This window comes from Macaca fascicularis, chromosome 15, assembly GCF_037993035.2.
Source record: "Macaca fascicularis isolate 582-1 chromosome 15, T2T-MFA8v1.1".
NCBI lineage: Eukaryota > Metazoa > Chordata > Mammalia > Primates > Cercopithecidae > Macaca > Macaca fascicularis.
This window is the reverse complement of record NC_088389.1, coordinates 13,696,515-13,723,237: the sequence shown is the minus strand read 5'-3', so window position 1 is coordinate 13,723,237 and position 26,723 is coordinate 13,696,515. Positions and strand designations below refer to the sequence as shown.

Below are 26,723 nucleotides of genomic sequence, written 5' to 3'. Positions count from 1 at the left end.
CTTATTTTGTGGGCAAATTTCTTCTCTCCACAGAGAAATCTTCCTACGACCCTGTTTTTTGTGCCTGGCACGCAGAAGATGACATCTAGGACTGCTGGGCCCGAATCCCAGCAGGGGCCTGCTCTTACATGTAGCGGCCTCCCCAGCCCCACTTGTGAATTGTGAAGCCGCCCTGGCCTGTTGATTTAGTGCTCACTGTGTGCCAGGCGTGGAGGCAGAGGAGTGGACGAGAGACATAGAATCCCTGGCCTCAGGAGGAAAGCAGCTGGGTTATCTGAAAACTCGGGCGTGGGGGTGTAAGCCATTTGTGGTGGTCTGAGCTGCATCCCCTTAAAGACTTCTAAGGCCGCTGCAGGCCCAAGCCAGCCAGGCCCAAGAGACAGAACCTCTACCCTCCCCCCCTTCTCCTTCTCCTTCTCCCCATGATGTTTGCCGGCACTTCCCAGGGACCCTCGGTCTGGGACTCAGGGGTGGCCAGCTCCTCCCTGTTCCTCTTGGTCAGCCTAGGCTCTGCCTTGACCTTGCCTGTTAACCTTGACTCTCTTCTGCCTTTTCCCTGATGCCCAGAATGGTGCCGGGCACACAGGAGCCTGTGGAGGGCAGGAGCCCGCGGCTGACGCCTCTTGACCCCGAGCAGAGGATGGGTCCCTGGCTCCAGGTTGGGGTCAGCAGTTGGGCTCTTGGGTGTCTCTGGCTGTGGACTGTCCTGGGGCCCATGAGGGTCCCTTCCTCTAGGGTGAGGAATATTCTCCGATCATCACCCCCCACCCGACTCTGCTCAACTAGGGTGGGGCAAGCTGCTGCCTTTGGGAGGCCGTCACTGGAGCCCATCTTGGGACAGGGCTGGGAGTTGTGTGATGGCTGTGTGGGGACACAGAGGGCCCACAGCCAGGCACAGGGTGAGCCACAAGGAGAGGAAAGGACCGACACAAGCGCTTCTGCAGTCCCTGTACATCCCGTGTGCGTGGGCGTGAACCAAGGAGGCCTTTCCTTTCTCTGACAGTTGAGCAGAGCAGCAGCAGGGAAGACTGAAGTGGACTCTCAGCATCGGGATGGGCATCTGGGCAAGAACCATCACCTGTGTTATTAGGAGAGGACTCGATCCCCTGGGGTGCGGGGCTGGGTCCTCACTCGGGCTTGGTGACCTTGGGGAAGTCCCTTGGCCTCTCTGAGCACCAGTTTGCTCATCCGTCAGACCCGCCTACCAACTCCATGGATCTAAACAGAAGCTTTGCAGTCTGGGGAGCGGGCCCTAAAGACGAAGGGGTTGTTTGGTAGGAGAGTCCCTGGAAGGGAAGGAGAGCTCAGGGACGAGTGCCGCGGTTCTGGCCCCTTCCTCGGGCAAACCTCCTCTCACGGGCTTTACTTTCACCCTCTGGAAAATGGGTGGTTTTGGAAGGCCTCACCGCTGGGAAGGATTTGGGGCATATATGAAGGATTTAACCTGGTGCTGGTTCTGAGGGGAACCTTTATTTATTTAAATTTTTATTTTTATAGAGATGGGGTCTCGCTGTGCTGGCCAGGCTAGTCTCGAACTTCTGGCCTCAAGCAATCTCCTCCCATCTCTGCCTCCCGAAATGCTGGGATTACAGGCATGAGCCGCTGTGCCCGGCCATGAGAGGAACCTTTTAAAGCTCTCCTGGCAGCAGCTGGTCCTGGGGGTGCAAGTCTTCCGCGTCCAGGGCAGGACGGCCGAGGGGGCCTGTGGCTGCCCCCTTGTACAGAGAGGGAAGGGGCAGCTGGTGAATGGCAGGGACTCACCCAGGCCCCAGCGCCCAGCCTCCTCCTCACAGCCTCTTTTTGCCCTTTCTGTCTCCTTGGGTTCCAGGTTAAATGGGACACGGCTTCTCCCTTCCCTACATCACCCCGCAGGGTTCTCCCATCTCCCCGTGTCAGGGGAAAGCCCTTTCCCCCGGCAGAGGCCTTGGGATCGGACCCAGCTCCTGCCGCTCCCTAGGCCTGTCTTGAGCCCCTTTGGGGCAAGGCATGGGCAGTGGGGGACTGTCCTGTCGAGTGGTCCGGGTCTGTGTCACCCTCTGGGAGGCCACAGGAAGGAATTTGGACATTATCCCAGATCCGTAGGGAGCTGTGGAAGGGAGGTGATGGAGACACATTAGATTTGGGTTTAGAAAGATTGTTGTTGGCTGTAGTCCACAGAATGGACTGGTGGGGAAGAGGGGTGGTAATGAGACCGAAGGTGATCATGGTGATGAACTGGGGTATCGGTGGGGATGACTTGAAAGACGGATTCCAGATATATTTAGGAGGAAGACTCAGTAGGACTTGGTCCCCTCCCCTCCCCTTCCCTCCCCTCCCATGCCCTGCCCTACCCTCCCCTGCTCTCCCCTCCCCTGCTCTCCCCTCCCCTCCCTTCCCCTGCTCTCCCCTCCCCTCCCTTCCCCTGCTCTCCCCTCCTCTCCCTTCCCCTGCTCTCCCCTCCCCTCCCTTCCCCTGCTCTCCCCTCCCCTCCCCTCCTCTTTTTTTTGAGAGGGAGTCTTACTCTGTCACCCAGGCTGGAGTGCAGTGGCATGATCTTGGCTCACTGCAACTTCCGCTTCCCGGGTTCAAGCAATTCTTCTGTATCAGCCTCCCAAGTAGTTGGGATTACAGGCACCCGCCACCACACCCAGCTAATTTTTGTATTTTTAGTAGAGACGGGGTTTCACCATATTGGTCAGGCTGGTCTCGAACTCCTGACCTCAGGTGATCGACCCGCCTTGGTCTCTCAAAGTGCTGGGATTTACAGGCGTGAGCCACTGTCCCTGACCTCATAGTTTTCATTACCTTGTAAATTTGGGATTATCTACTAAAAAGTAGATAACTTTCTGACTTAAAAAAACCTGATAGTTCTGAATGTTTGCCCGTGTCATGAACTATGCTTTTAGAGCATGATTTTTTTTTTCATGGTGTATCATATGAACAGAACATATTTTATTTAATCCCCTGTCATTGGACAGTTAGGTTCCTCCTCCCATATTAAAAATGCTGTCATGAACCTCTTTGCACTAAATCTTTGTAGGAATGTCTTTGTACCAAATCTTTGCATGAGTGTCTTTGCACTAAATCTTTGCACTTATCTTTACTTGAAGATAAATAACCCAGAATGGGGTTATGGAGTTAAAAGGCTGGGGAAGTTTTGAAAGGCTTTTGATTAAAAATTGCTGAATTGCTCTCCAGAAAGGCTGTTCCAATTTACGTTTTCAGCAAAAGTAGATGAGAGAGTGCCTATTTCTCTGCATTCTTGCCAGCACTGGGTATTACTGTTTTCCTTAATTCTTGCCAATTTTATGGGGAGGAAAAGAGGTGGCTCACTGTCTCAATGTTTATTTCTTTGATTACTATGAAATATAATCCTAGAATCTTTCAGCTGGAGGAGACTCATGGGGCCAAGTAGTTCAATGCCCTCATTTTACGAGTAGGCAAATTAAGTGCCAGCAAGGTGAAGTGTCTTCCCCAAGGTCACACAGCAAATATGTGGCAGGAACCGATTTGTTCCTGTCAGGGCACCTCCCACTGTGCCCAGGTGGGTTGGCTGTTGGGGTTTAGAATAGGGATGTCTTGCCTTCTTTCTATTTATTTATTTATTTATTTACTTACTTACTTATCTGTTTATTGAGATGGAGTCTCACTTCTGTCACCCAGGCTGGAGTGCAGTGGTGCGATCTCGGCTCACTGCAACTGCCACCTACTGGGTTCGAGCTGTCCTGCCTCAGCCTCCTGAGTAGCTGGTATTACAACATGCACCACCACACCCGGCTAATTTTTGTATTTTTAGTAGAGACAGGGTTTTGACATTTTGGCCAGGTTGGTCTCAAACTCCGGGCCTCAAGTGGTCCACCCACCTTGGCCTCCCAAAGTGCTGGGATTACAGGCCTGAGCCACCGCGCCTGGCCTAGGGATGTCTTGACTTCTTCATTGAAGTCTTCTGCTGGGGTTCATCTTGCCCCAAATATCTCTAGCACTCTGGTAAGAAAAAAAAAAGCCAATATAAATTAAAAAGCACATCGTCATTATGGTCATAACAAGATGAATCCATTTTCACATTCCGTGTATGATCTGTTTTCCAGGGCAGAGAGTGTCAGAGATTACCTTGCAGCGTTTCTAGGTAACTTGAGATTGGGGTCATATTCTGACCGAGGGCAGAACAGCAGGTGCTGAGGGCTTGAAGGTCAGTTCTGTTTCCTGGCTGGGCGACCCTGGCCAGCTCCTTATGTCTCTGAGCTCTGAGGTCCCTTGTGCATGAGACAGGGATGGACGCACAGGGATCTGCACATAGTAAGTGCTCAGTAAATGCTCTCCCAGGGAGGAGGCTGCTGGACCGGCCGTGTCAGGGACAGCTGTTCTTGGCCACTCCGCTGGGCAGTCACAGAGTGAGCTGTCACAGGCTCTTGGCTGAATTGGGATTGAGTGGCAAACGTGGAGGGCCTCTGTGGTGGTCCGGCTGTGTTGGTGGCTGGATTGTTCTGTGTCCGGCTCCTGGCTTGGTGACTTGGGGAGGGAGAGGTGGTTGTGGCAGACTGACTTGTAGGCTCCTTTGTGCCCAGGGGCTCAGAGGATGGACAGCAGCCTGCCTGGGCTTCAGTCCCAGGACCATCATGGCCTGGACAGTGGCTTTGGAGTCACTGGTTCCCTCTGGGACTCAGTTTCCCTTTCTGTACAATGTTCAAATTGCCAGCTAGTGAGACCCAGTGGAGAAGGTATGTCAGGGCCCCAGGGATGGAGTGTGCTTGGGCTCTGGTGTTCAAGACCCAGGCCCCTGGATCTTCTCAGCCTCAGGCATGGTTCTTAGTCTCTCGATGCCTTAGTTTTCTTATCTGGGAGTTGGGGATGGGGGCTTCTACTACGGAGAGCTGTGTGTGGGGTTAGGAATAACAGACGTTGAACTTGGTGGCTCATCTCGGCACTCCCTTTGCTCATGGTGGTGGTGGAGGATCTGCCAGCCACAGCGCGGGACGGTCAGGGGCTGTCGCTATGGTGAGAGTCTGGTATTAGGCACGTTCTATGTGACCCAGGCCCGTCCTTGGTGTTCATGTGTGTTCCTCACCAACTCCACCCAGGAGCCCTGTGGGGTTCCCGTTTTGCAGATGAGGAAATAGAGGCTCAGAGTGGACGAGAGCTGGCTCATGGTCCCACGGCTGGAGAGTGGTGCCATTGGGGTCTGACCCCCGTCCCCTCTCAGCCTGGAGTCCTCACACTGAAGCCCTGGGCCGCGGTGAGGGGTCCCTGCTTGGTGGAGGTGCCAGGGAGCCGCCACAGAGGTGTGCAGGTGAGCGTGAGCAGGCCTGGGTGCCTGGTGTGGGTGTTGCAGGCAGGGCGGGTGCTGCGGGGCACGTGGGCAAGTCCCAATTCACGTGGGCACGCTCCGAGCGTGAGTGACGGGGTCACGGCGTGTGTCAGGAGTGGGTGAGCCGGGCACGCCTGTGCGCACGCGTGTGGTGGTGTGTGAGGGCAGTGCTGTACAGGTTGTAAATGTAGGTGTGCCTGGAGGTGGGGGGCGCTGGGGAGGGAGGCACAGACAGGCCGGGAGCTGCACCAAAGGCTGGGTGCTCAGCTGCCAGGTCTGGGACCAGGTGATAAGCTGCCACTCCCTGAGGTAGTGGGGGAGTATTGTGGTTGGGGGGAAATGACAGCAATGACAACCCAATGGGCACTCGGGGCCAGGAGTGCTGAGTGCTGCCCTCTCACCAAAGCCCTGGGAGTAAGGACTCTTATACCCATTTTACAGATGAAGAAAGGGAGCCCCAGGCAAGTTCAGGGACACGCCCAAGTCCCCCCAGCCAGCCAGTGGATGGCCAGTCGGGGTTCAGGCTTAGATCTTTATGTTGCCAGAGCCACGCCCTTCCCACCAGGCGCCCGCCTGCCGCCGTCTCTGTGAGTCTCAAAACCTTAGAGTTCCCTGCCAAGGGGAGGGAGCGCCCCGTCCCTGGGAGCATCCAAGCCGCTGCTGGAGCATCAGACACTGGCCAGGCATCCTGGACTCCTGGGCTGGGTGTGACGTTTGTGGTGAATGGGATGCTTCCCACTGGTTCCAGAGGTTCTGCCTCCTGCGGGGGATTTGGAGCAGCCTCGGCCTTGGCATCCTCCAGGAAGAAGGCAGAGCTGAGGCCTTGTGGAAAGGCAGCGGGAGGAGAGGTGCTGATAGGAGTGTGTGGTGCAGCGGTGCCCTGGCCTCAACGCCTTCCTCAGCCTCCACGCATCCTAGTGGAGGTTCAGGTGCTGACCATGTGTGGGCGCTGGGCTGGTCTCAACGGTGATCCTCCCGCCCTGGGAACTCAGGAGCAACGTACCCCCATCTTACGGCACTGGCACCATCCCTGCTCCTGGGAAGCCTTGTCCCGGACAAGGTGGTGAGGACTGAGTGCCCCTGGCCGTCCTGCCCTGCCCTGTGCCTGGCTCAACCCAGGTGCCTTCGGAGGTATCTGTCCGACAGAGAAAGAGGCCAAGTCCTCACGGGTGCAGTGTGGGCTTGGGGGCATGGTGGCCAAGGGGACCCCTGTGACTTGTAGCTCCTTGAGGTCTGGGCCACATCTTGTGGTCTTTGGTGTCCGTGGGGTGTGTGGCCCAGGGTGTCCTCGCCTCTGCAGAAGGCTGGGATCTTCCCGAAGAGTTTTTCCCTACAGTGCTGTGGTTTGCTCTCCCTGGTGACCAGGATAGGACCTGCCTGTGCTCCTGTCCTGCAGTCTGTTGGGGAAGGGGGACAACCAGGGAGTTGAGAGTCGGGTCCTGGTTCCAGCCTGGCTTGATGTGGCCTCTGGCTGCCCCTCTCAGGGCTGCAGTCTCCCCATCTGTTCCACTCTCTGTGAGATGTGATGTCACCATTTCTCAGCTCCAGGTGCCCTGACCATGCGGCCGGGGGGAGGAACTCCTTGCCCAGGAGGGGGTGCGGGGCAGCTGCTGGCTTTGGCACTTCTGAGCCACCGAGGGGGCCCCAGGAAGCTGGGGAGGCGTCCAGGCCACTGTGCTCTGAATTCCCTGGCAGGGGAGCAGGGGGAGGGCGGGAGGAATGTGGCTTTGAGGAATGTTTAACCCAAGGCAGAAATAGCACACTCTGCCTTTTGATTTCAGGCTGGAGTTTTCAGCAGGGAAGTGGGTTCAGCGTGCCTTTCTCTCTCCCCAGCTGTGGGGCCATGGCCACCCTGGCTCCCCCACAGCCCTGGCCTTTGGGGATGGAAAGTCCTTCCTTCCTTCCTTCTTTCCTTCCTTCCCTCCTTCCTTTTCTTTTCTCTTTTCTTTTCTTTTCTTTTCTTTTCTTTTCTTTTCTTTTCTTTTCTTTTCTTTTCTTTCTTTCTTTCTTTCTTTCTTTCTTTCTTTCTTTCTTTTTCTTTCTTTTCTTTCTTTCTTTTCTTCTCCTTTCCTTTTCTTTTTACCTTCCTTCTTCTTCTTCTTCTTTTTTTTTTTTTTTGAGACAGAGTCTCGCTCTGTCACCCAGGCTGGAGTGCAGTGGCTCAATCTTGGCTCACTGCAAGCTCTGCCTCCTGGGTTCACGCCATTCTCCTGCCTCAGCCTCCTGAGTAGCTGGGACTACAGGTGCCCACCACCTCGCCCGGCTAATTTTTTTTGTTTTTTTTTTGTTTTTTTTTTTTTGAGACGGAGTCTCGCCCTGTCGCCCAGGCTGGAGTGCAGTGGCGCAATCTCGGCTCACTGCAAGCTCCGCCTCCCGGGTTCACGCCATTCTCCGGCCTCAGCCTCCCGAGTAGCTGGGACTACAGGCACCCGCCACTGCGCCCGGCTAATTTTTTTCTATTTTTAGTAGAGACGGGGTTTCACCATGGTCTCGATCTCCTGACCTTGTGATCCGCCCGCCTCGGCCTTCCAAAGTGCTGGGATTACAGGCGTGAGCCACCGCGCCCGGCCTTTTTTTGTATTTTTTAGTAGAGACAGGGTTTCACCGTGTTAGCCAGGATGGTCTCCTGACCTCGTGATCCTCCCGCCTCAGCCTCCCAAAGTGCTAGGATTACAGGTGTGAGCCACCATGCCCGGCCTCTTTTCTTTTCTTTCTTCTGCTATGGGAAACAGAAAGAGCCCTAGACCTGGAACCAAACAGAGTTGGGTTCAAATCTTTCGATCTCCACTTCTAGCCCTGTGACCACTTCCTTCGCTGAATCTCTGCAGAATTGGGAGAGGGATGCTGAGCCAAGATGGCTTTTCTGGTGGTCTGGTGTCCGGAGCTCCTCTCAGGGAATCCACGGGCCTGGATTCAAATCCCATCTCCTCTACTCGTTAGCTCTGGGACCTTGGTCCGGCCTTTCCCACTGAGCCCTCAGACTTCATCTGTGAAATGGGCAGATGTCTGCCAGGATTATGGGTGGGATTCATGCGAAAACATTGGTGACAGGGCCTGGCACGGCACATCCCAGGCTTTTAATCCCTCCTGATGCGTCCCAGTGCCTTCACCTATAAAACAGGAAGACAATGCCTTTGCCACGTTGGATAAGGGAGCCATGCAGGGTGCTGCGGCAGCCCAGAGGCACCTTTTCTTTCTTTTTCTTTTTTTATTTTGAGACAGAGTCTCACTCTGTCACCCAGGCTGGAGTGCAATGGCGCGATCTCAGCTCACTACAACCTCTGCCTCCCAGGTTCAAGCAATTCTCTTGCCTCAGCCTCCCGAGTAGCTGGGATTCCAGACGCCTGCCACCTCACCCGGCTGATTTTTTTTTTTTGTATTTCAGTAGAGATGGGGTTTCACCATGTTGGCCAGGGTGGTCTTGATCTCCTGACCTTGATCCGCCTGCCTCGGCCTCCTAAAGTGCTGGGATTACAGGCGTGAGCCACTGCACCCGGCCATCCCAGAGGCAGGCACCTTTTCATCGGACCCAGCCCTCTGCCTCCTCCCATTGGCCATGGGTGGGACCCATCCTTGTCCACACTCCTACCAAAGCCCAAGGTTACTTCCAGGGGAGGTGTCCCTGGGCCCGGCCTCCTCCTCAGTCCTGGCGGTGAGGACATGCTTCACCGTCCCCCTTGATTCAGCTGGGAGCTGTGAGGACCGACTGCATCTTATTGCATGACTGCATCTCATTGCGTGGTTGCCGGAGTAGCCCCCGCTCCTAGAACGGAGCCTGCGCATATTGTTGGAATGAATGAGAAAACAAGTACAGAAACGAGCAAAAGCCAATGAATGAAGTTCCTTCTGATCCATCTTGGGCTTTGCTTTCTGTTTCTGTCCAGCCCCCTCCTACCTCCTGGGCTGGGGGAGGGGGGTTTTCCTTCGCAGCTGGGGGATCCTGAGAAGTGGGGTGTGGGGAGGCTGGGCCCCAGCTGGCCAGACCTCGTGAAGACCCCAAACCCCTCTCACCTGCTGGGCTTGGGGAGTTGAGGAGGGGTCCAAGCCGCCAGCCAGCCAGCAAGGCCCCTCCTCCCGGCCCTGCTCCTGCCTCTTTGTAGGAACCGAAAGATTCCTGTTCAAAGGCAGGAGCTGGGGCTATTTTTGGCACTGTGGGGGAAAGAGCGAATGCTTTCCTTCTGTTCAAAAATATATGGTGTGTGTGCTGGGCACAGGAGGAGCTCCAGAGCTCAAAGCCTGCACTGGCCGGGTTTCTGCCCCTCAGCCGGTGGTCCCACCACCCCCTGCGCGCCCAGCAGCCCACACGGCCTTGCCGGGCTGTTATTGCCTTCAGGCTTCCTGTGATGAGGCCTTTGCTGCGCCGGAGCAGAACATGATCTCAATTAAAACAAAGAGCAGCTGTCAGGATTGCTGAGCGGAGCCTGCCTAGGTGCCCCAGCTATGACTCCCCGGCTCCGGTTCTGTGGAGCTGGGGACGGCCTTGAGAAGAGATCTAGGTGCCTCTCAGGGAAGGAGACCCAGCCAGCAGGGAGCAGAGGGGAGGCCCTGGGTCCTGTAGGGGGTGTGTCTGGCCAAAGCGGTTCCTGGGCCACCTTGCCAGCCCTGACTCCTTGATTCAGAGAGTGTTTCTGGAGCAGCTGCCTCGTGTTAGGCCCTGTGGATGCTGGGGACACAGGGCAGGCTGGCTGGCTGGATTTCTGGCCCTGCTGGCATTCACAGTTTGGCGGGGAGGCAGATGTCAGGCTAGGATAAGCGTCAAGACAGGGCTTTGCACAATGGACTGGGAATCTCCCTGGTCTGGGGTGCATCTGGGAGGGCTTCCTGGAGGAGGTAATATTGTAGTTGAGACCCAGGGCTAGGGTTGCCAGACATACTAAAAAATGATTTCCTGTTTATCTGATATGTGAACTTAACAGGGTACCTGTGTTTTTGTTTGTTGAATTTGACAGTACTGCTTTAGGGAGATGAGAAGTTTGCAGGGAGGGTTTTTGTGGGGGACAATGAGAGTGCTTCAGGCAGCAGGAACAGCATGTTTCAGGTCAGTCCTCACCTTCCAGGACTCCCCAACCCCCAGCCCAGGAAGGGGTGGGGGACACAGAGCTGTTCTCCATCACAGCTCAGGCAGAAGCCAAACTGGTCACAGAAACCACCTAATGTCACAGCCAGTAGAGCAGGGAGCCCTCTGGATGGAAACTCTGAGAGGGTCCCAAGGAGCTGTCAAGGTTTGGCAACTCTGGGAACGTGAAATTGCACGGTGACTGCAGCATAGAGGGCCTGAGGCCGTGAGGCGCTGATGGCAAGAGTGCCCTGATGGCGGGAGGGCCCATGCTATGCTTAGGCTGGCTCCAAGCATGAGGGGCACTCAAGCGATTGGGCAGCTCAGAGATGAGCTTATGTGGCTAGGAGCAGATCCGTGGAAGTCCCTTGGCCTCTCCAAGCTGTGGTTTCCTCGTTGTGGAGGGGGGTTGCTGGTGGCCCCTGCTTTAGGAGGTACCTGGAGAGGCGGAGAGGTGGGGCAGGCAGTGGGTTGGCCCCTCAGAGCTGTTGGCTGACCCAGCAGGGCAGGGGCTCCGCAGGAGGGGTGTCTCGGAAAGCAGGGGAGCAATGTGAGGCCACATGGCACACCCAGGAGACGAGGGGCCTTGCCCAGGGACGCACCGGCAGGCATCCCAGTCAAGGTCACGGTCCGGCCTCCAGTGAGCTCCGGCCAGGCTGATGGGCCCACGTCTGCACCTCTCTGTGCCCCATCGCCGCCATCCCCGAGTCCTCCTGCTCTCTGAGCACCGTGACAAGGACCCTGATGAGTCACTCTGTGCCTCCTCCAGGAGGGCAGGTCAGGGCCGAGCCTCCGCCCTCCGCTCTTAAAGGGCCAGAGCTGGAGTCAGGGCTGCTGTCTGCTGCTGGCTGGGGCTGCCTGGGCTCCAGCAGCAGCCCTCGCCAACCCTCCCGGCCAGTCGCCCTGGAACGCATGCCCTAGAACCTCCCGTGGTCCCTGCAGGAGCCGCTCTGCCCCAGCGCAGCTCAGGGGCCAGACCTCGGTGGTGTTCCAGGAGCAGATCCACAGCATTCTGGGAGGGGAGGTGCGGCGGTCGCCGACACGCTGGTGCCACCCCTGTGTGCCACCGCCGCCCAGTCTCTGCGTCCCTGCCATCCCTGCTACTGCCGTCTCCATCTCTCCCTGTGTGGGGGGCTTGCACCTTCCCTGGGGTCTCTCTTCACCTCTCACCTCTGTTCCATCTTGGGAGCCTCTCAGTGCTTCCATCCAGAGGGCTCCCTGCTCTACTGGCTGTGACATTAGGTGTGACCGTGTGGCTTCTGTGACCCATTTGGCTTCTGCCTGACATGTGATGGAGACCACCTGTGTGTCTCCCACCCCTTCCTGGGGCTGGGGTGGGGAGCCCTGGAGGGCTAGGACTGAAGCAGGAATGTGGGGACTAGGATCGGGGAGGCAGATGCCACGTGATCCTAAGTGGGGGGATGGGGGGTGATGGCCCGCTCGGCTTCTTGCAGGCCCTGCCCCTGCGGGGTGCCCCTGTTATTGGCCCTGGCCATCTGGCCTTGTCTTTGGGTGCTGTGACACCTGTATTTATGAGAGTGGCAATTGTTAACATTTTGGGATACTTGCTGTGTTCTCTCCTCCTGGACCACACCACGCTGCCCTCTGGATAAGGCTTTGTTCTAGTGCGACGTGGCTTCTTGTGGTTCCTGAACTCACCAGGCTCTGGATGGCCTCTGAGCCTTGGACCTGCAGCCTCTCCTGGAAAGTGCTGCTTTTCCTCTTTGCCTGGCTAAGGCCTACACACCAGCCCTTTCCTCGGGGAGCACGCCTGACCCCCTAGGCTAGCTTGGGTTCCTGCTTCACATTTTCATTAACCCTGAACTTTCCTTTTTTTTTTTTTTTTTTTTTTTTTAAGACGGAGTTTTGCTGTTGTTGCCCCGGCTGGAGTGCCATGGCTCGATCTCAGCTCACTGCAACCTCTGTCTCCCGGGTTCAAGTGATTCTCCTGCCTCAGCCCCCTGAGTAGCTGGAATTACAGGCATGTACCACCATGCCCTAATTTTGTATTTTTAGTAGAGACGGGGTTTCTCCATGTTGGTCAGGCTGGTCTCGAACTCCCAACCTCAGGTGATTCGCCCGCCTTCTTGGCCTCCCAAAGTGCTGGGATTACAGGGGTGAGCCACTGTACCTGGCCTCTTTCCTTTTTAATTTTTTTTGAGACAGGGTCTCACTTTGTCACCCAAGCTGGAGCATGGTGGTGCAATCTTGGCTCACTGCAACCTCCACCTCCCGGGTTCGAGCGATCCTCCTGCCTCAGCCTCCCGAGTAGCTGGGATTACAGGCGCCCACCACCGTGCCTGGTTTTGCCATGTTGACCAGGCTGGTCTCAAACTCCTGACCTCTGGTGATCCGCCCTTCTTGGTCTCCCAAAGTACTGGAATTACAGGCATGAGCCACTGGGCCTAGCTGAGCTTTCCTTTCTTATTATGACAGATAGACAGCTGTGTGGGTGTGTGCTAACAGGGTGTGTCTCCCCTGTTGTATCAGGGACTCAGAGGACAGGAACCTGTGTCTAGGTCATTGCTGTGTCCCTGGAGCCTGTCTCAGGTTCTGACCCATTGAGAATGCTCAGAAATTAATTGCTGGATGAAGGAAGGGGTGAAAATCCTGTTTGTTCCTTTAACCACCCTGCAAGAAAGGTATTGTGACCACCACTATTCCCATTTTACAGCTAAGGAAACTGAGGCTCAGAGAGGTGAATTTAGCTGCCCAAGGTCACACAGGGGCTAAAGAATGAGTCAGTTTAGACAGAGACCCTTTCTGTTGAGTAGGTCAGTTGCGTCAGTGCCTTCCATAATGTCTGACCTTGGCAGTGTTTGGGAAATGCTTGTAGAATGGGACTGATCGGAATCCCTGAGTGCTGGACTCAGCTCTGAAATGTTTGAGAGGGTCCCCACCAGGAATCTTGAGAAAACTCCACACACAAAGATTTCCCCAGGGTCTTGGCCAGCCACAGTGGCTCACGCCTATAATCCCAGGATTTTGAGAGACCGAGGTGGGCGGATCACTTGAGGTCAGTAGTTCGAGACCAGCCTAGTCAACATGGTGAAACCCCGTCTCTACTAAAAATACAAAAATTAGCCGGGTGTGGTGGTACGTGCCTGTAATTCCAGCTACTCGGGAGGCTGAGGCAGGATAATTCATTGAACCTGCTTGAACCCAGAAGGTGGAGGTTGCTGTGACCTGAGATCGTGCCACTGCGCTCCAGCCTGGGTGACAGAGTTAGAAGATAGACTGTGTCTCAAAAAAAAAAAAAAAAAAAAAAAAAAAAAAGACCTTCCCAAGGTCTCGAAGACCCCGAAGAGGCAGAAGATGTGGCTGACTCCGTTTTGGAAGATTCTGAGCTGACTCTGGCGGGAAAGATGGCTTGAGCCAAGGGGCAGTTCTTGTATGTTTATGCAAAAGAGAAAGAGAGAGAATATGTGTGGTCACTGGAACAAGTTCCTTTACTAGCCAGGAATCACTTTGGGTTTTAGAAAATAAAAGTAGCCCTGTCTACTTTCCAACTTACCCACCTAAAACAAGAACATGCATTCTGTGAGAACACACATACACTGAGCACCTACTACATGCCAGATGCTACCATTTGGCTGCAACTTAGGCAGACATAGATCCTGCCCCGTGGAGCACCCAGCCGTTGGGGAAGGTCAAAATCGGACAAAAGCAGGCACTCACAGAGAGAGAACAAAACCGTTTCTGATACAGCTTCTCTGAGGCCACCGTGTGCATTTTCACCTGGTTCTTTTCCATTTTTTTCTACGTATGTAACTATGGTAGGTTTTATCGCCCTTAGTTTTCTGATGGGAAAACCAAGGCTCAGAGAGGTTAACCGACTTGTCCAATGTCACACAGCTGGAATGTGGTGGAACTGGGATTTGAACCTATGTCAGTGTGACTTGATCTGCGTCCCTCAGCTGGTCAAAGCAAGTTAACAGATCAGCAGGTACTGAGGACCTTTGCCTGGCAGCACCAACGGCACTTTGTTGGGGCGTCAGAGATGCCAAAGATTCAGTAACTCTTTGAGATCGGGCGGGAGGTGGGCAGGATCATCCTTTGAGAGCGTGTTGGGGGATGGGCAGGATCATCCTTGGGGATGGTGTCTCCCGGCTAAAGCCTTCCTGAGCCCGGACTCTGGACTCTATAAACCTGGCCTCCATCTCCACTCCTCCACCCCTGACTGTGTGATCTCGGTCAAGTGCTTTGCCTCTCTGTGAAACCTCAGTTTCTTCGAAGTGGGCTGGCAGGGACCCCCACCTGTCAGCACAGGGCCTCGGGGAGGATCCCGAGGGACTGAGAGGGAAACGGGGCTTTGATTTTGAATCTGAGCGGCTCTCAGCAGCCTCCTGCCTGGCTCCCCTTCCTGCAGTAGTGGCAACAGTTTCCCATCTTGGTGTCTGGCCCAAAGCCTGGCCCTCTGACTTTTTATTTATTATTATTATATTTTTTTGAGACGGAGTCTCGCTCTGTCGCCCAAGCTGGAGTGCAGTGGTGCGATCTGGGCTCACTGCAAGCTCCGCCTCCCAGGTTCACGCCATTCTCCTGCCTCAGCCTCCCGAGTAGCTGGGACTACAGGCGCCCGCCACCTCGCCCAGCTAATTTTTTGTATTTTTTAGTAGAGATGGGGTTTCACCGTGTTAGCCAGAATGGTCTTGATCTCCTGACCTCGTGATCTGCCCTCCTCGGCCTCCCAAAGTGCTGGGATTACAGGCGTGAGCCACCGCGCCTGGCTGCCCTCTGACTTTTTATTCAGACCCCACGACTCCTCATCAGCACATCCCTAGGGCGCCCACCATGTGCTGGGCTTGGTGCTTGTGACCTGTATCCTCTCTTTGGCCCCTGACAGCGGGGTAGGGAGCATGCTGACCCAGGCCACGCAGCGACTGGATAGACCCGTCTGTGCAAAGGCTCTGGGTGATCCCTGCTGAACTGTGTGTCCCAAGCCGAGAGCCTGGCTTTAGGGGTCCTCGGGCAGGGGAGCCAGGCCTGGGCACAGAGCGGTGAAGAGCAAGTCCCGGGAGCTGGGCCAGAAGGTCACCTGGCCCTGGCCCAAGTCTGCCCTCTGGGGCCAGGGACCTGCCATCTACTCGCCATTCCTGAAGACAGGCCTTGTGGGCCGGGAGATCCCCCAGCAGGTGAAATACCCCCCACTCGAGTGCTCAGCCTTCCTCCCGCCAGCCCGGAGGCTCCGGCCTCTCTTACGTGGAGGCGAGGCAGCCGTGGGGATGTAAGGTAGGGAGGTGGGGGCCAGTGGGGGGTGGTCAGAGCCTGGTCATCTGGATGGCTGTGGGCATGGGGCTCCCCTGATGAACCCAGGTGCCTCATCCTGAGACAGACACAGCAACAGCCTGTGGCCCCCTGGGCTGTGTGAGACTTTAATGAAATGAGGGTTCGGGCTGGTGCCGGGCAGATCACAGTCAGCACCCGATGGCGACAGCGGCCGTCACAGCTGCTCACCGCCGCGCATGGCAGTCTGATGGCCCTGGCGGGCGGCCTGCTCAGAAGGGGCAGCAGAGTAGACAGGGCCTGCCTACCTTTCCTGCCGGCCGCTGTGTGCCCCAGCCCAGTGCTGGACCAGTCCTGGCCGGCACTCGGTGAACTGGGGTGGAGACAGTGACTGCCAAGGAGGCTGAATCGCCACTCCCACAGTGGGGACACAGGATAGGGGGCTGGAGCCCAGAGGGGAGGGCAGAAGGGCTGGGGAATGTGCGGCGAGTGGGTCAGGGCGAGGGGCTGCAGCAGTGGCTTTGCTCAGCCAGGAGTGCCCGGGAGCTCTGGGCAGCAGGCCAGGCCTCCTTTCTGGGGTAGCTCAGGCCCGGTGCTGGGGCCCAGCCGCCCGTTAGCCAGGCAGTGGTGGCAAACAGGTATGGGATTGGGAGTAGGGGGTGGTCTCTCTTCTCACCCTGGCAGGGGCATCGAGCAATAAGTACAACAGCAGTGATGATCATGCTGACTGCCTCGTGCCAGGCAGCTCCTGCGTCTGCTGTCACGTTACTCTGAGCTTGGAGGCAGCGCTGCCGAGCACTCCATTTTAGAAGAGAGGCTGCCGCCCTTGTCCAAGGTCCAGGGTTAATGAGTCTGGGACCCGACCACGTTGTCTGGCCCAGAGCCTGTGCCCACCTTCCTGTTCTCACTCCAGCCCTCTCGGGGGCTGCTGTTCCTGGACACGGTGCCTGTCATCCGTGGGAGATGAGGCGCTCTAGCCCCTCATTTACTTGTTGCCTGAAGGTCACTTTGAGGAGCGTGGGAGCTGGGGGGCCTGGAGGTCTCAGGAGTTGAGCTCTTTCATGGGACAGAGAGGGGAGGGTGCGTGGCCACGTTCACGCATTGGGTCAGGAGCAAAGTTGGGCAGCCAGGGCTCCCTGCCTGTCCCAGGAACACCAGCATATATCCCCGATGCTGCCGTGTGACTCCGGGGAGGTGCTGTGACCCCCGGGAGCCGGTGCTGCAGCGGGAGCGGGGAGTGACCTGAGGCTTTGGGTGCTTGGGGTACCTGGAAGATTGGAGCAGCAGGTGGCTGCTCCTCAGCCCTTGAGTGTAGCAGGACCCCGGGTGGGAACCCCACAGGTAAGTGTTTCACTCCCTTTTCTGTCCTCCCCCACTCCGAGTGTGTAGAACTCCATGGTTGACACAGCCAGTAATGTCCCCTTTCACAGATGGGGAAACTGAGGCCCAAACTGGGGGAAAAAACGGTCATACAGCAAGGGAGTGTCAGATCCCTGGAGTCCAGGTCCCACAAGAGACCACCACCGTCTTCGCTATGAGGAACTGCCCCCTCCCCAGGGGTGGGCCCAGCTCCGGGGCAGGAGGGTGCGGCCGGCGGCACACTCCCTCCGCTGTCTTACTTAGCTGTGCTGTTGCTGCCCTGGGAGGGCTTGGGGCAGAGCCCCCCATTCTCAGGAGATGGTACCGAGGGGCTTCTCAGGTGCTGCTGGGAGAACACAGCTTCAGGGTGCTGTGAGGAGGGGCAGGGGTGAGGCTGGAGAGGCTGGAGACGCACTGGGGGCTCTGGAGGAGGGTTCTAGGAGGGGAGGGATGTGACCACATTAGGGATGCTGGCAGCTGTGGGTGGGGACTGGATGGGAGAATGGGATGGGGTGGGGACTGAGAAGAGGCTGGCGCAGCAGCTGGGGTGGTGTAGGGGCAACATCCAGCCAGCCCTGGACAGTGGAGGCTTTCTCGTGTTTTTGAGGCAGCCAGGTTGGGTGGGACTTGTCTGCAGTTGGTGCGGGACTGCCTGTAGGGAAATCTTAGGATGGATACCTGGGAGGAGGCCCAGGGGATCCCTTTGGGCCACGTGGAGCCTGAGGGGCCCCTGGGCCCCATCGGTGAGGAGCTCGGACGGGGGGCTGAGCTGCAGGAGGGGCCAGCTGGGAGGAGACTGGGAGTGAGGGGTGCGGGGAGCAGAGCTGCCCCCAGAGAGCGTGTGAGCTGGGCGCTTGGAGGGGCCCTGGTGCTGGGAGGTTGAGCACAGGAGAGGCGTGGGCCTGGGAGGAGCTTCTGAGGCCAGCTGCACTTCTGGAAGGAGGACAGTCAGTGATCAAAGCTGTCAGGACCGAGGGGACTGTCTGATTTAGTAAGATGGGTCATTCGTGGCCAGGCCCTGCTTTCGGCTTTTGTGCTGCTCAAACCCAGAGTCCCCCTTGCTGATGTGGTTTTTCCCTCAGCCGTGGTGGAGGGCTGGGGGGCAGGTACAGAGACACGCGGGAAGCCCTTGTCCCTGGAGATGGATCCAGGGCCAGGTCCGCCCCAGGAGGGATGGCGGAAGAGGCTGGATTGGCTGGCCGGCTGCCCTCCATGCCTCTAGCTGCAGCCGGTGCCGGGAGGGGGCTGCCAGCCCCTGCCTTTTGCTCCCACCATGTTTGAGCTGAGCTTCAATCAGGAGAGAGGTGTTTTGCTTTAGGGAAATCAAAATCAGACTCAACATCCTCCTGGGCTCCTGGGACTGGCTCTCGTGTTCGTTCCTGGCAGATGAGAGCTGTGTGGAAGGGAGGAGGAGCTGGAGTAGGGGAGCTGGGGACCTCAGGAGCGCTGCTGGGGTGGAAAGGAGGCTGTGGGCGCTGAGGGTGCTTCCTGGCTGTGGGGTATGGGCCTGGAGTCTGCGAGCGTGGGGATGGGGCGAAGGCTAAGAGCCACTCCCTGCTCTGAGCCTGCAGCTGCCCTCCCCTTCTGCAGCCCTGGCTCTCTGGGGGGTCAGTGAAGGGGAGCAGAGTGGATGCCCAGCTCCCCCTCTCCCAGGGCCCTGTGTCGGCTGTGACTTCTCCATCCACTCCTCGACAACCTTGACAATGGCTCTGCCTGGTAGGAGTTTATACCCCATCCTACAGGTGAGGACTTGGAGGTTCGGAGGGGTTAAGAAACTTGTTTGGAATCACCCAGCCTTCAAGTGGCCCCGACAGGATGCCAGCCCAGAGCGTCTCACTGTCTGGCCCCGTGGTGAGCATGGCGCGTTGCCAGTTTCAAATCCTGGTTTTGGTATGAGCCTGGGCCTGCAGGCCTGGAGGCAGAGTGTGATGGAGAAAGTTCGTTTTAAAAACTGGCCAAAATCAGATGACATTGTGAAGGTCCGCGCGTGAGAAACACGTTTGAGGACGTGTTCTAAACCCAGCCCAGTGGCTGGATGACAATGGAGGAATCAGCAGGGGTTATTCTCTGTCCCCTGCGTGCAGGGTGCTGGGCTGGGCTCTGAGGGTGACGCTAGAATAGGCCAGGAGAAGTGCCCGGGCCTCTGCGGGCTCAGCGTCCAGCTGGGAAGATGAGGGGGAGAAGTGCTTCTATCTCACACACACTGGGCCGAGCACAAGTTCCTCCTCTTCCTCCTAGACGCTTGAGTCCCATTTTACAGATGAGCAAACCAAGGCTCAGAGATGCGGGGTCACTCATCCAAGACCACAGATCAGAGGGAACCCTGGCCTGAAGTGCTCGCCGGGCTGGCCAAGGCCCTCTCTGGACCACTCTACTTCACCACTGCCCCCCCAGCCCAGCCGGTACCCCCTTAGTCAGACCCCCGTTGGCCCTCTGTTGTGGAACCCATGAGAAGATAGACCTCATGTGAACGGGGCTCTCAAGGGGCCAAGGCAGGGTCAGGAGGGCCTCCTAGAAGAGGGGCACCCCAGCTGGGCTTTTTTTTTTTTTTTGAGACAGTCTCTGTCACCCAGGCTGGAGTGCAGTGCAGTGGTGATCTCAGCTCACTACAACCTCTACCTCCTGGGTTCCAGCAATTCTCATGCTTCAGCCTCCTTAGTGGCTGGGATTATAGGCGTGCGCCACCACACCCTTCTAATTTTTGTATTTTTAGTAGAGACGGGGTTTCGCCGTGTTGGCCAGGCTGGTCTCAAACTCCTGGCCTCGAGTAATCTGCCCACCTTGGCCTCCCAAAGTGCTGGGTTTACAGGCATAAGCCACCGCGCTCCGGCCCAGCTAGGCTTTGAAAGATGGATAGGGGTTCCCTGGGCAGAAGAGGTGAGGTGAGGAAGTGTCCCAGGCAGAGCACGAAGGCCTGGAGACCGGAACAGTCAGAGGAACCCCAGTGGGGTCAGGATGCGGGCCAGGGACCCAGGGAATAAGCTGTGCAAGGACTGCCTGTGTTCCTACCCTGCCCTGAGCCCTGAGCCTTGAGCCTGGAGCCTGGAGCCCAGACCCACCGAGGGAGGCAGAGGCAGAGGCCCTGTTTATTTCACATGCGGTTGGAGGCTCTGGGAGGAGGGGAAAATGGGCCAGACTGGGAGCCGGAGCCTGGGAAGGTCACTCTGGCATCTGGGTGGAGGATGAGGCAAAGGGAAGCTGAACCCCCAAACTGTCCCCCATCTCCTTCCCTCCCAGTGCCTGTCTTGGTCGGAACTGCTGGGGGCACAGGACTTTGGGCAGGCCCCCCCCCAACTCCTGGCATTGTGCAGTGGGGAGGGGAGGCAGGCACAGTGGTTGTGGGGTGAAGAGGACAAACATTTCCCTCAACTTTTTATTTTGAAAAGTCAAGAGGAACATTGATGTGGTGGTGTAGGAATGCCTCTGTGTCCTCGAGTCCCCAGCTCTGCTGCCTCTGTCCCCTCTCTTTCTATATATGTGAGTGTGTATATTTCTAAACCATGTCACAAGAGGCTGCAGGCGTCCTGACCCTCACCCCTGAATAGCTCAGGGCACATCTCCACAGCTGGGCGCAGTGTCTCATGCCTGTAATCCCAGCACTTTGGGAGGCCGAGGCGGATGGATCACTTGAGGTCAGGAGTTTGGGACCAGCCTGACCAACATGGTGAAACCCCGTCCCTACCAAAAATACAAAAATTAGCCAGGCATGGTGACAGGTGCCTGTAATCTTAGCTACTCGGGAGGCTGAGGCAGGAGAATCACTTGAACCCTGGAGGTGGAGGTTGCAGTGAACCAAGATCAACCATTGCACTCCAGCCTGGGTGACAGAGGGAGACTCCTCAAAAAAAAAAAAAAAAAAAAAAAAGAAAAGAGAAAGGGCATTAGTCTCAGTGCTGTTACCACCCCTCGCCTCATCCCCATGGCAGCACCTAATTGCCAGTCCGCCAGTCCACAGTGCGGTGGCTTCCCAGATGGCCCAGTGACAGCCATGATAACTGTTTTTTCCTGCCCATCTGGACCTGATCCAGGCATCTTGAGTTACATTTGGTTGCCTCGTCTGTTTAGACTCTCTCTGGAACAATCCTCCGACTTGCTTTGCCTTTCCTGGCCCTGACTCGAAGTGTCCTGGTCAGTTGTCTTGTAGAACGTCCCACAGCCTGGATTTGTCTGATTATGTCCTTGTGGTTAGACTCAGGTTAATTGTTTTTGGCGGGAGACCGCCACGGATAACGTGCCCTTCCACTGCATCAAATTAAGGGGTACACGATATTGGGCTGTTTCTCAATCGAAGGAGGCAGGGCAGGTTTGATCAAGGACGGTGGCTTTTTATTTGAATTTGATATATATATATAATTTTTATTTTATTTTATTTATTTATTTATTTTTTGAGATGGAGTCTCGCTCTGTCACCCAGGCTGGAGTGCAGTGGCTCGATCTCGGCTCACTGCAAGCTCCGCCTCCCGGGTTCACGCCATTCTCCTGCCTCAGCCTCCAGAGTAGCTGGAACTACAGGCGCCCGCCACCACACCCGGCTAATTTTTTGTATTTTTAGTAGAGACGGGGTTTCACCGTGTTAGCCAGGATGGTCGCGATCTCCTGACCTCGTGATCCGCCCGCCTCGGCTTCCCAAAGTGCTGGGATTACAGGCATGAGCCACCGTGCCTGGCCAATGAATTTGTTATATTTTTTTTGTTGTGTATTAGAAAAGGTATGACCAGCAGAGTTACTGGTAACTTTGTGGATATTATTGCTTAGGCTGAAGCTAGATTAAGCAGCTAAGTAAAAGCAAATTGAGATGATTTCAAGAAAAATCCTGAGTGAATCACTGGATAGCTGGACAGAGAAAGATCTCGAAGGTGATCTTGGAAGAGTCGAGCTTCTGGAAGCCCAGACAGAATGGTTGAGAACACAGGCCTTAGTGATGGGCAAACCCAGACTGAGGGCGTGACCATGGGCGCATTCCTCCAGTCACCTCCCCCAGCTCAGCTTCCTCTCCAGGTTGGGGTGGTAGCTGCTCAGTAGCGGGCTGGGGTTTGGACAAAGGACAGCCTGACCCGTGCCAGAACTCCCTGGCTGGCGGGAGGGCTGGGGGCAGGTGGCCAGGACCCCAGAGACGTGCCCCTGCCTGCTGTCCTTCAAGACCCTCCACGGCTGGGCGCGGTGGCTCATGCCTGTCATCCCAGCACTTTGGGAGGCCAAGGCAGATTGATCACTTGAGATCAGGAGTTTGAGACCAGCCTGGCCAACATGTGAAACGCTGCCTCTACTAAAAATACAAAACTTAGCTGGGCATGATGCTGTGTGTGCCTGTAGTTCCAGCTGCTTGGGAGGCTGAGGCACGAGGATCACTTGAACCCAGGAGGCGGAGGTTGCAGTGAGCCAAGATTGCGCCATTGCACTCCAGCCTGGGTGACAGAGCAATACTTTGTCTCAAGGAAAAAAAAAAAAAAAAAAGACCCTCCAAGGCCCCAGGCAGTGAAGCAGTTAGGATTGCTGGGCCCTGGCTGGGTGCCAGGGGACACCTGCCAGCCTCAACTGTTTCCTGAAGGTCAATTCGCTGCTTAAACCATGGGCAGGGCTTCTCTTCCCCACCCTAGCTCCGGTTCCCTGGGGCTCGGCCGCCTGCTGATCACCCAGGGTTCTGTGAGGGGACCTTTCTAATGGGGGGAGCCCAAGTCATGTGCCCTCCTCCCACCTCCCTGCCGCTTCCTGGGAGCGTAGTTGGGGGTGAGGAAGGACGCGGAGGCTGAGGCAGAACCCTGGGGGAGGGCTGCTGGGAGACATGGGTGGGGGGTGTCAAGGGAGAGTGGGACTTCTGAGCTGGGGGTCCAGGGAAGCCCCTCTCTGGCGCTGTGAGGGCTGCCTGAGGTCAGCAGTGGCCATGCCACCCAGCTCCTGCTCTTTATGTCGAATGCTGCCACCCCTTGCCAAGGTCACACAAGGTCATGCAGACTCAAGGGGGTTTACCCAATTGGGCCTCCATCCTGATCTCTAGGGGCATAGTCCCGGCTCTGCTGTTTCCTGCAAAGGGACCTCAGGTGATCCCAGACAAATAAGCAGACCCGTCGAAACTTCCATTCCTCATTGGGAAAACGGGGTCACACCTCCCTGTGGGGTTTTTGTGAAGCTGAGGAGTGGCAAGCACTTCAATTTCCCCAACAGCCGCTTTCACAGATGAGAAAACTGAGGCTCAGAGAGGGGAAGCAATTTGCCCAAGGACACACAGTGCCCTGTGGGGCCGGATTTGAACCCAGGCGGTCTGGTCTGGCTTCAGCACCTGTGGCCCTGAGCTCCTGGTGGTACTGTGATGGGTTGCCTGTATATCCAGGTTTGAGCTTCCAGCATCCGCCCCACGGCCACAGCTGCCATCACAGCGGATGTGGGGGGAGGTCCAGGCAACCAGCCTGGATCAGACCAAGGACACCTTCCCTCTCCACCCCCATGCTGAATCCTGAACCCCTTTCTGCCCCATACCCTTTGCCAAAACTTTATCTCAGAAAATTGCTTTCTTTGAGTCCAGGCCCTCTGGGTAACCGGCATCTCCCACTGTTGCCTTCTCTCTCTCTCTCTCTTTTTTGAGACAGTCTCGCTCTGTCACCCAGGCTGGAGTGCAATGGAGCGATCTTGGCTCGCTGCAAGCTCTGCCTCCTGGATTCAAGCGATTCTTCTGCCTCAGCCTCTCGAGTAGCTGGGACTATAGGCACATGCCACCATGCCCGGCTAATGTTTTTTATTTTTAGTAGAGACGGGCTTTCACCGTGTTAGCCAGGATGGTCTCGATCTCCTGACCTTGTGATCTGCCTGCCTTGGCCTCCCAAAGTGCTGGGATTACAGGCGTGAGCCACCACGCCCAGCCTGCCTCTTCTCTTGTTATCCGGGGCCTGCTTGCAGACAGGTCTCTTCCTCCATCTCTGATTTGGGCTTGTGGGAGGAGAGGGCTGACCAGCATGGGGGTGGAGGCGTCTAACCTGCCCAGGAACCTGGCTGCCAGGTTCTGAGCCACAGACCTAAGGTCAGACCCTTGCCTTGCCACTTCCTGATCTCTTTGTGCCTCAGTTTCTACATTTGGAGCCAGGGCAGAGTCGCGCCATCCTCCCTCCATGCTGTCATAAGAGCCGCTGAGCCAAAGCACAGAGGCCCGCCCTGGGCGCAGATTCGGGCTTGCGGCAGGCTCTTGGTATTTGGCAGCTGTTGCGAGCTTGCTTTGAGTGGTTTTTGAAAAGCGGCTTCCTCAAGTCTGGTCAGGCACAAACAATTCAGAGACACCTCTTTGGGCTTCCTTCCCACTTCCCTGGGAATAGATTCCAGTTCCTTTACTCATCTGAACTCCACCTGACACCCCTTTCCTGTCTGTTCATGTGTTCATTCATTCATTCATTCATTCATTCATTCATTCATTTCACAAGTCAGTATCGAGCACATTTGAGGGCCCTACCCCATACCCTGTGCCAAAACTTTCTCTTGGAAAATTGCATTCTTTGATGCCAGGCCTGGCTTTTCCAGGTGTCTGGCATCCCCAGGGATCCAGTAGCTTCCGTGCCTTTATGAGCGAGTCCCCACAAGAAGTCTGTGTGGGGCAGGCGCTGATACTATGATGCCCACTTTACAGATGAGGCGCCCGAGGCAGGGAGTGCAGGAGGAGCCGTCCCGCGCTCACACAGGCGGGGAGCAAGGGTGGCCTTGGTGGTGGTTTGATGTTCTTGTTCGGTGACTTTAGAGAGAACATTGATTTGGTTCCAACTTGAAACGATTCTGTGCTTTTCAGAAAAACCATTTTTGTTTGTTTCACGGCTCAGTAAAGAATGGGTACGTGGGCTTGGTTCCAGGCTCAGCCGCTCTCTGTGACCTCTTTCAGCTTTTGCTTCACGTCTCTGTTCATGTCTTGCCAGGGAAAGAGCCCGGGCTGACCACGGAGAGGGAATGTAGGGGAGGGTGGTCCACCGTTCTGCTGAGAGCTGCCCGTTTTCAGCCCCTCCCCGCCCCCCCCCCCCACATACAGGCGGGGCAGCTGAGTGCCTGGGGAAGCCGGGGCCTTCCCTGACATCCCGTCCCCAGGGATTGAGAGATGGGAAAGAGTAAGTCTTAGATATTGGCCTGGAAGCAAGGGCTGTGGGAGAAGCGAACCCTTGAATGCCACAGGGCGTTCCTGGGGGCTCTCCCAGCAGTGGCAGTGGCAGGCAGCACGTGGGCACTGGGAAGGGGTGGCGCCAGTGTCCCCTGCTGGGGTGGTGGGTGCAGAGCCCCTGGCTGGGACTGCTCACCAAGGGAGCATTTTTTCATCCAGAGCAGGCCGGTGCCCAGGGACATGGCCCATGGGGAAGGGAGGGCTGGAGGGGAGGCCCCCCAGTGAATGTGTGCCCATCTCCTGGGACACCTTCCCTGAGCTAAAAGCCTGCTTTTCTCTTTTCTCTTGCAGTTACCGAGAAGGAGGTCCAGCAGTGGTGAGTAGCTGCTTTTTCTCAAACCGTGGAGGGGCTGGGGGTGTGGGCTTTGTGCTGATGGGGACATCAGTCCAGCTGCCCAGGACGGGGGCACTTGGAGGGGCCCCTGAGCATGGGATCTGGACAGCCTTTGTTCAGTGGCCCTTGTCCTTGCGGGACTGACGTGGTTTCAGTGGAACTGGGTTGGGGGTGGCGCTGGGGTGTTTGTTGGTGGTGGTCCTTACTTTGAGTTGCGTCTTTAGGGACCACCAAGGCCTGAAGGATTGATTCCAGGCCCTGCTCACCAAAGAGAAGGGTTTGGATAGGAAAGTCCTTCTGTGACCTTGAGAGGTCCTTTCCCCTCGCTGGGGCTCCATCGCCCCTTCTATGAAATGATCGATTCGATTGGATCAGGTATGGCAAATGGGTTTGCTCTTGGATGCCAGCTCTCATCAGTCGTAGCTGCCTGGAGGGCCGTGATAAGGATTCCGAGGCCGTACGTCATGAAGCAAATGGAAAAGTGGCAGTGAGGGATCAGTGGGGCCTGTAATGGATGAGTGGTGCCTGGGCTGGGCCTGGGGGAGGAGGGCGGCGTAGTCTGTTGTTGTGGAATGTGGAGCTGACAGGAGGCTCACCCTGTAAGGTGGCTGAGCTGCAGGGGCGGCACGTAGGGACATGAGGCGGTGAGCCTGGAGACCTTCCAGTCAAGGCTGGCAGGGCCAGGCACCCCCAGGAGCCTCCAGGGCCACTCCCTACACCTCCCTGCCTCAAGTCCAAGCTGCAGATGGGGCAGAGCTATGCTGGCTCGCCTGGCTCTGCTGAGCCCTCGATGGGAGGTGCCCCATCCTGCGGCTGAGTTTCCGCTCTCACTTTCCACTTCTACACTTCCCTGGGTGAGTGTCCCAGAAACGCCCTCCTTCTAGGTCTTCACCCCTGTGGCTCTGCTTCCTGGAATGCCTGCCTTCCTTGCTGGGCCATCTGAACTCTGCCCCTCCCAAGGCTCAGCCCAAGTCACCTCCTCCATGAAGCCTCCCTAGATTCCCCATCCGTACATGTTCTCCCTGCCTTCACACACGCTAGCCAAAGGGATCTTTGTTGAACAAAAACCTGACCATGCCAGGCGTCAGCTAAACCCCCCCTGGACCTTGGGGTGAAGTCCTCATCCTTGATATAGTTATGTGCTTACGAGGCCTGGTTCAGTCTGGCCCTGCTGACCCCTGCAGTCTGGCGTCGTCTGCCCTTTGACCTTTGGCCTTTACCCTCTGGCCAGCCTGAACTGCTGTTTGTTCCTTGAACTCACCTTTGTCTCGGGGTCTTCCTGATGTTTGCCCAGGCTGCTCCCCCTGCCTGCTGGGCTGTTATCTCCTCGCCCCTCCCC

The 26,723-nt window shown here is 56.6% G+C and overlaps 1 protein-coding gene across 2 annotated transcripts in view; it reads left to right on the top strand.

Moving 5' to 3' along the window:
• NCS1 (neuronal calcium sensor 1) overlaps positions 1 to 26,723 on the top strand; it is a 66,640-nt gene that overhangs the window by 4,704 nt on the left and 35,213 nt on the right. For both annotated transcript variants that reach the window (XM_015436328.3, XM_045373937.2), the window contains exon 2: positions 25,342 to 25,366. In XM_015436328.3, coding sequence (XP_015291814.1) covers positions 25,342 to 25,366 — 25 coding nt within the window. The remainder of the gene's footprint in view (positions 1 to 25,341; positions 25,367 to 26,723) is intronic.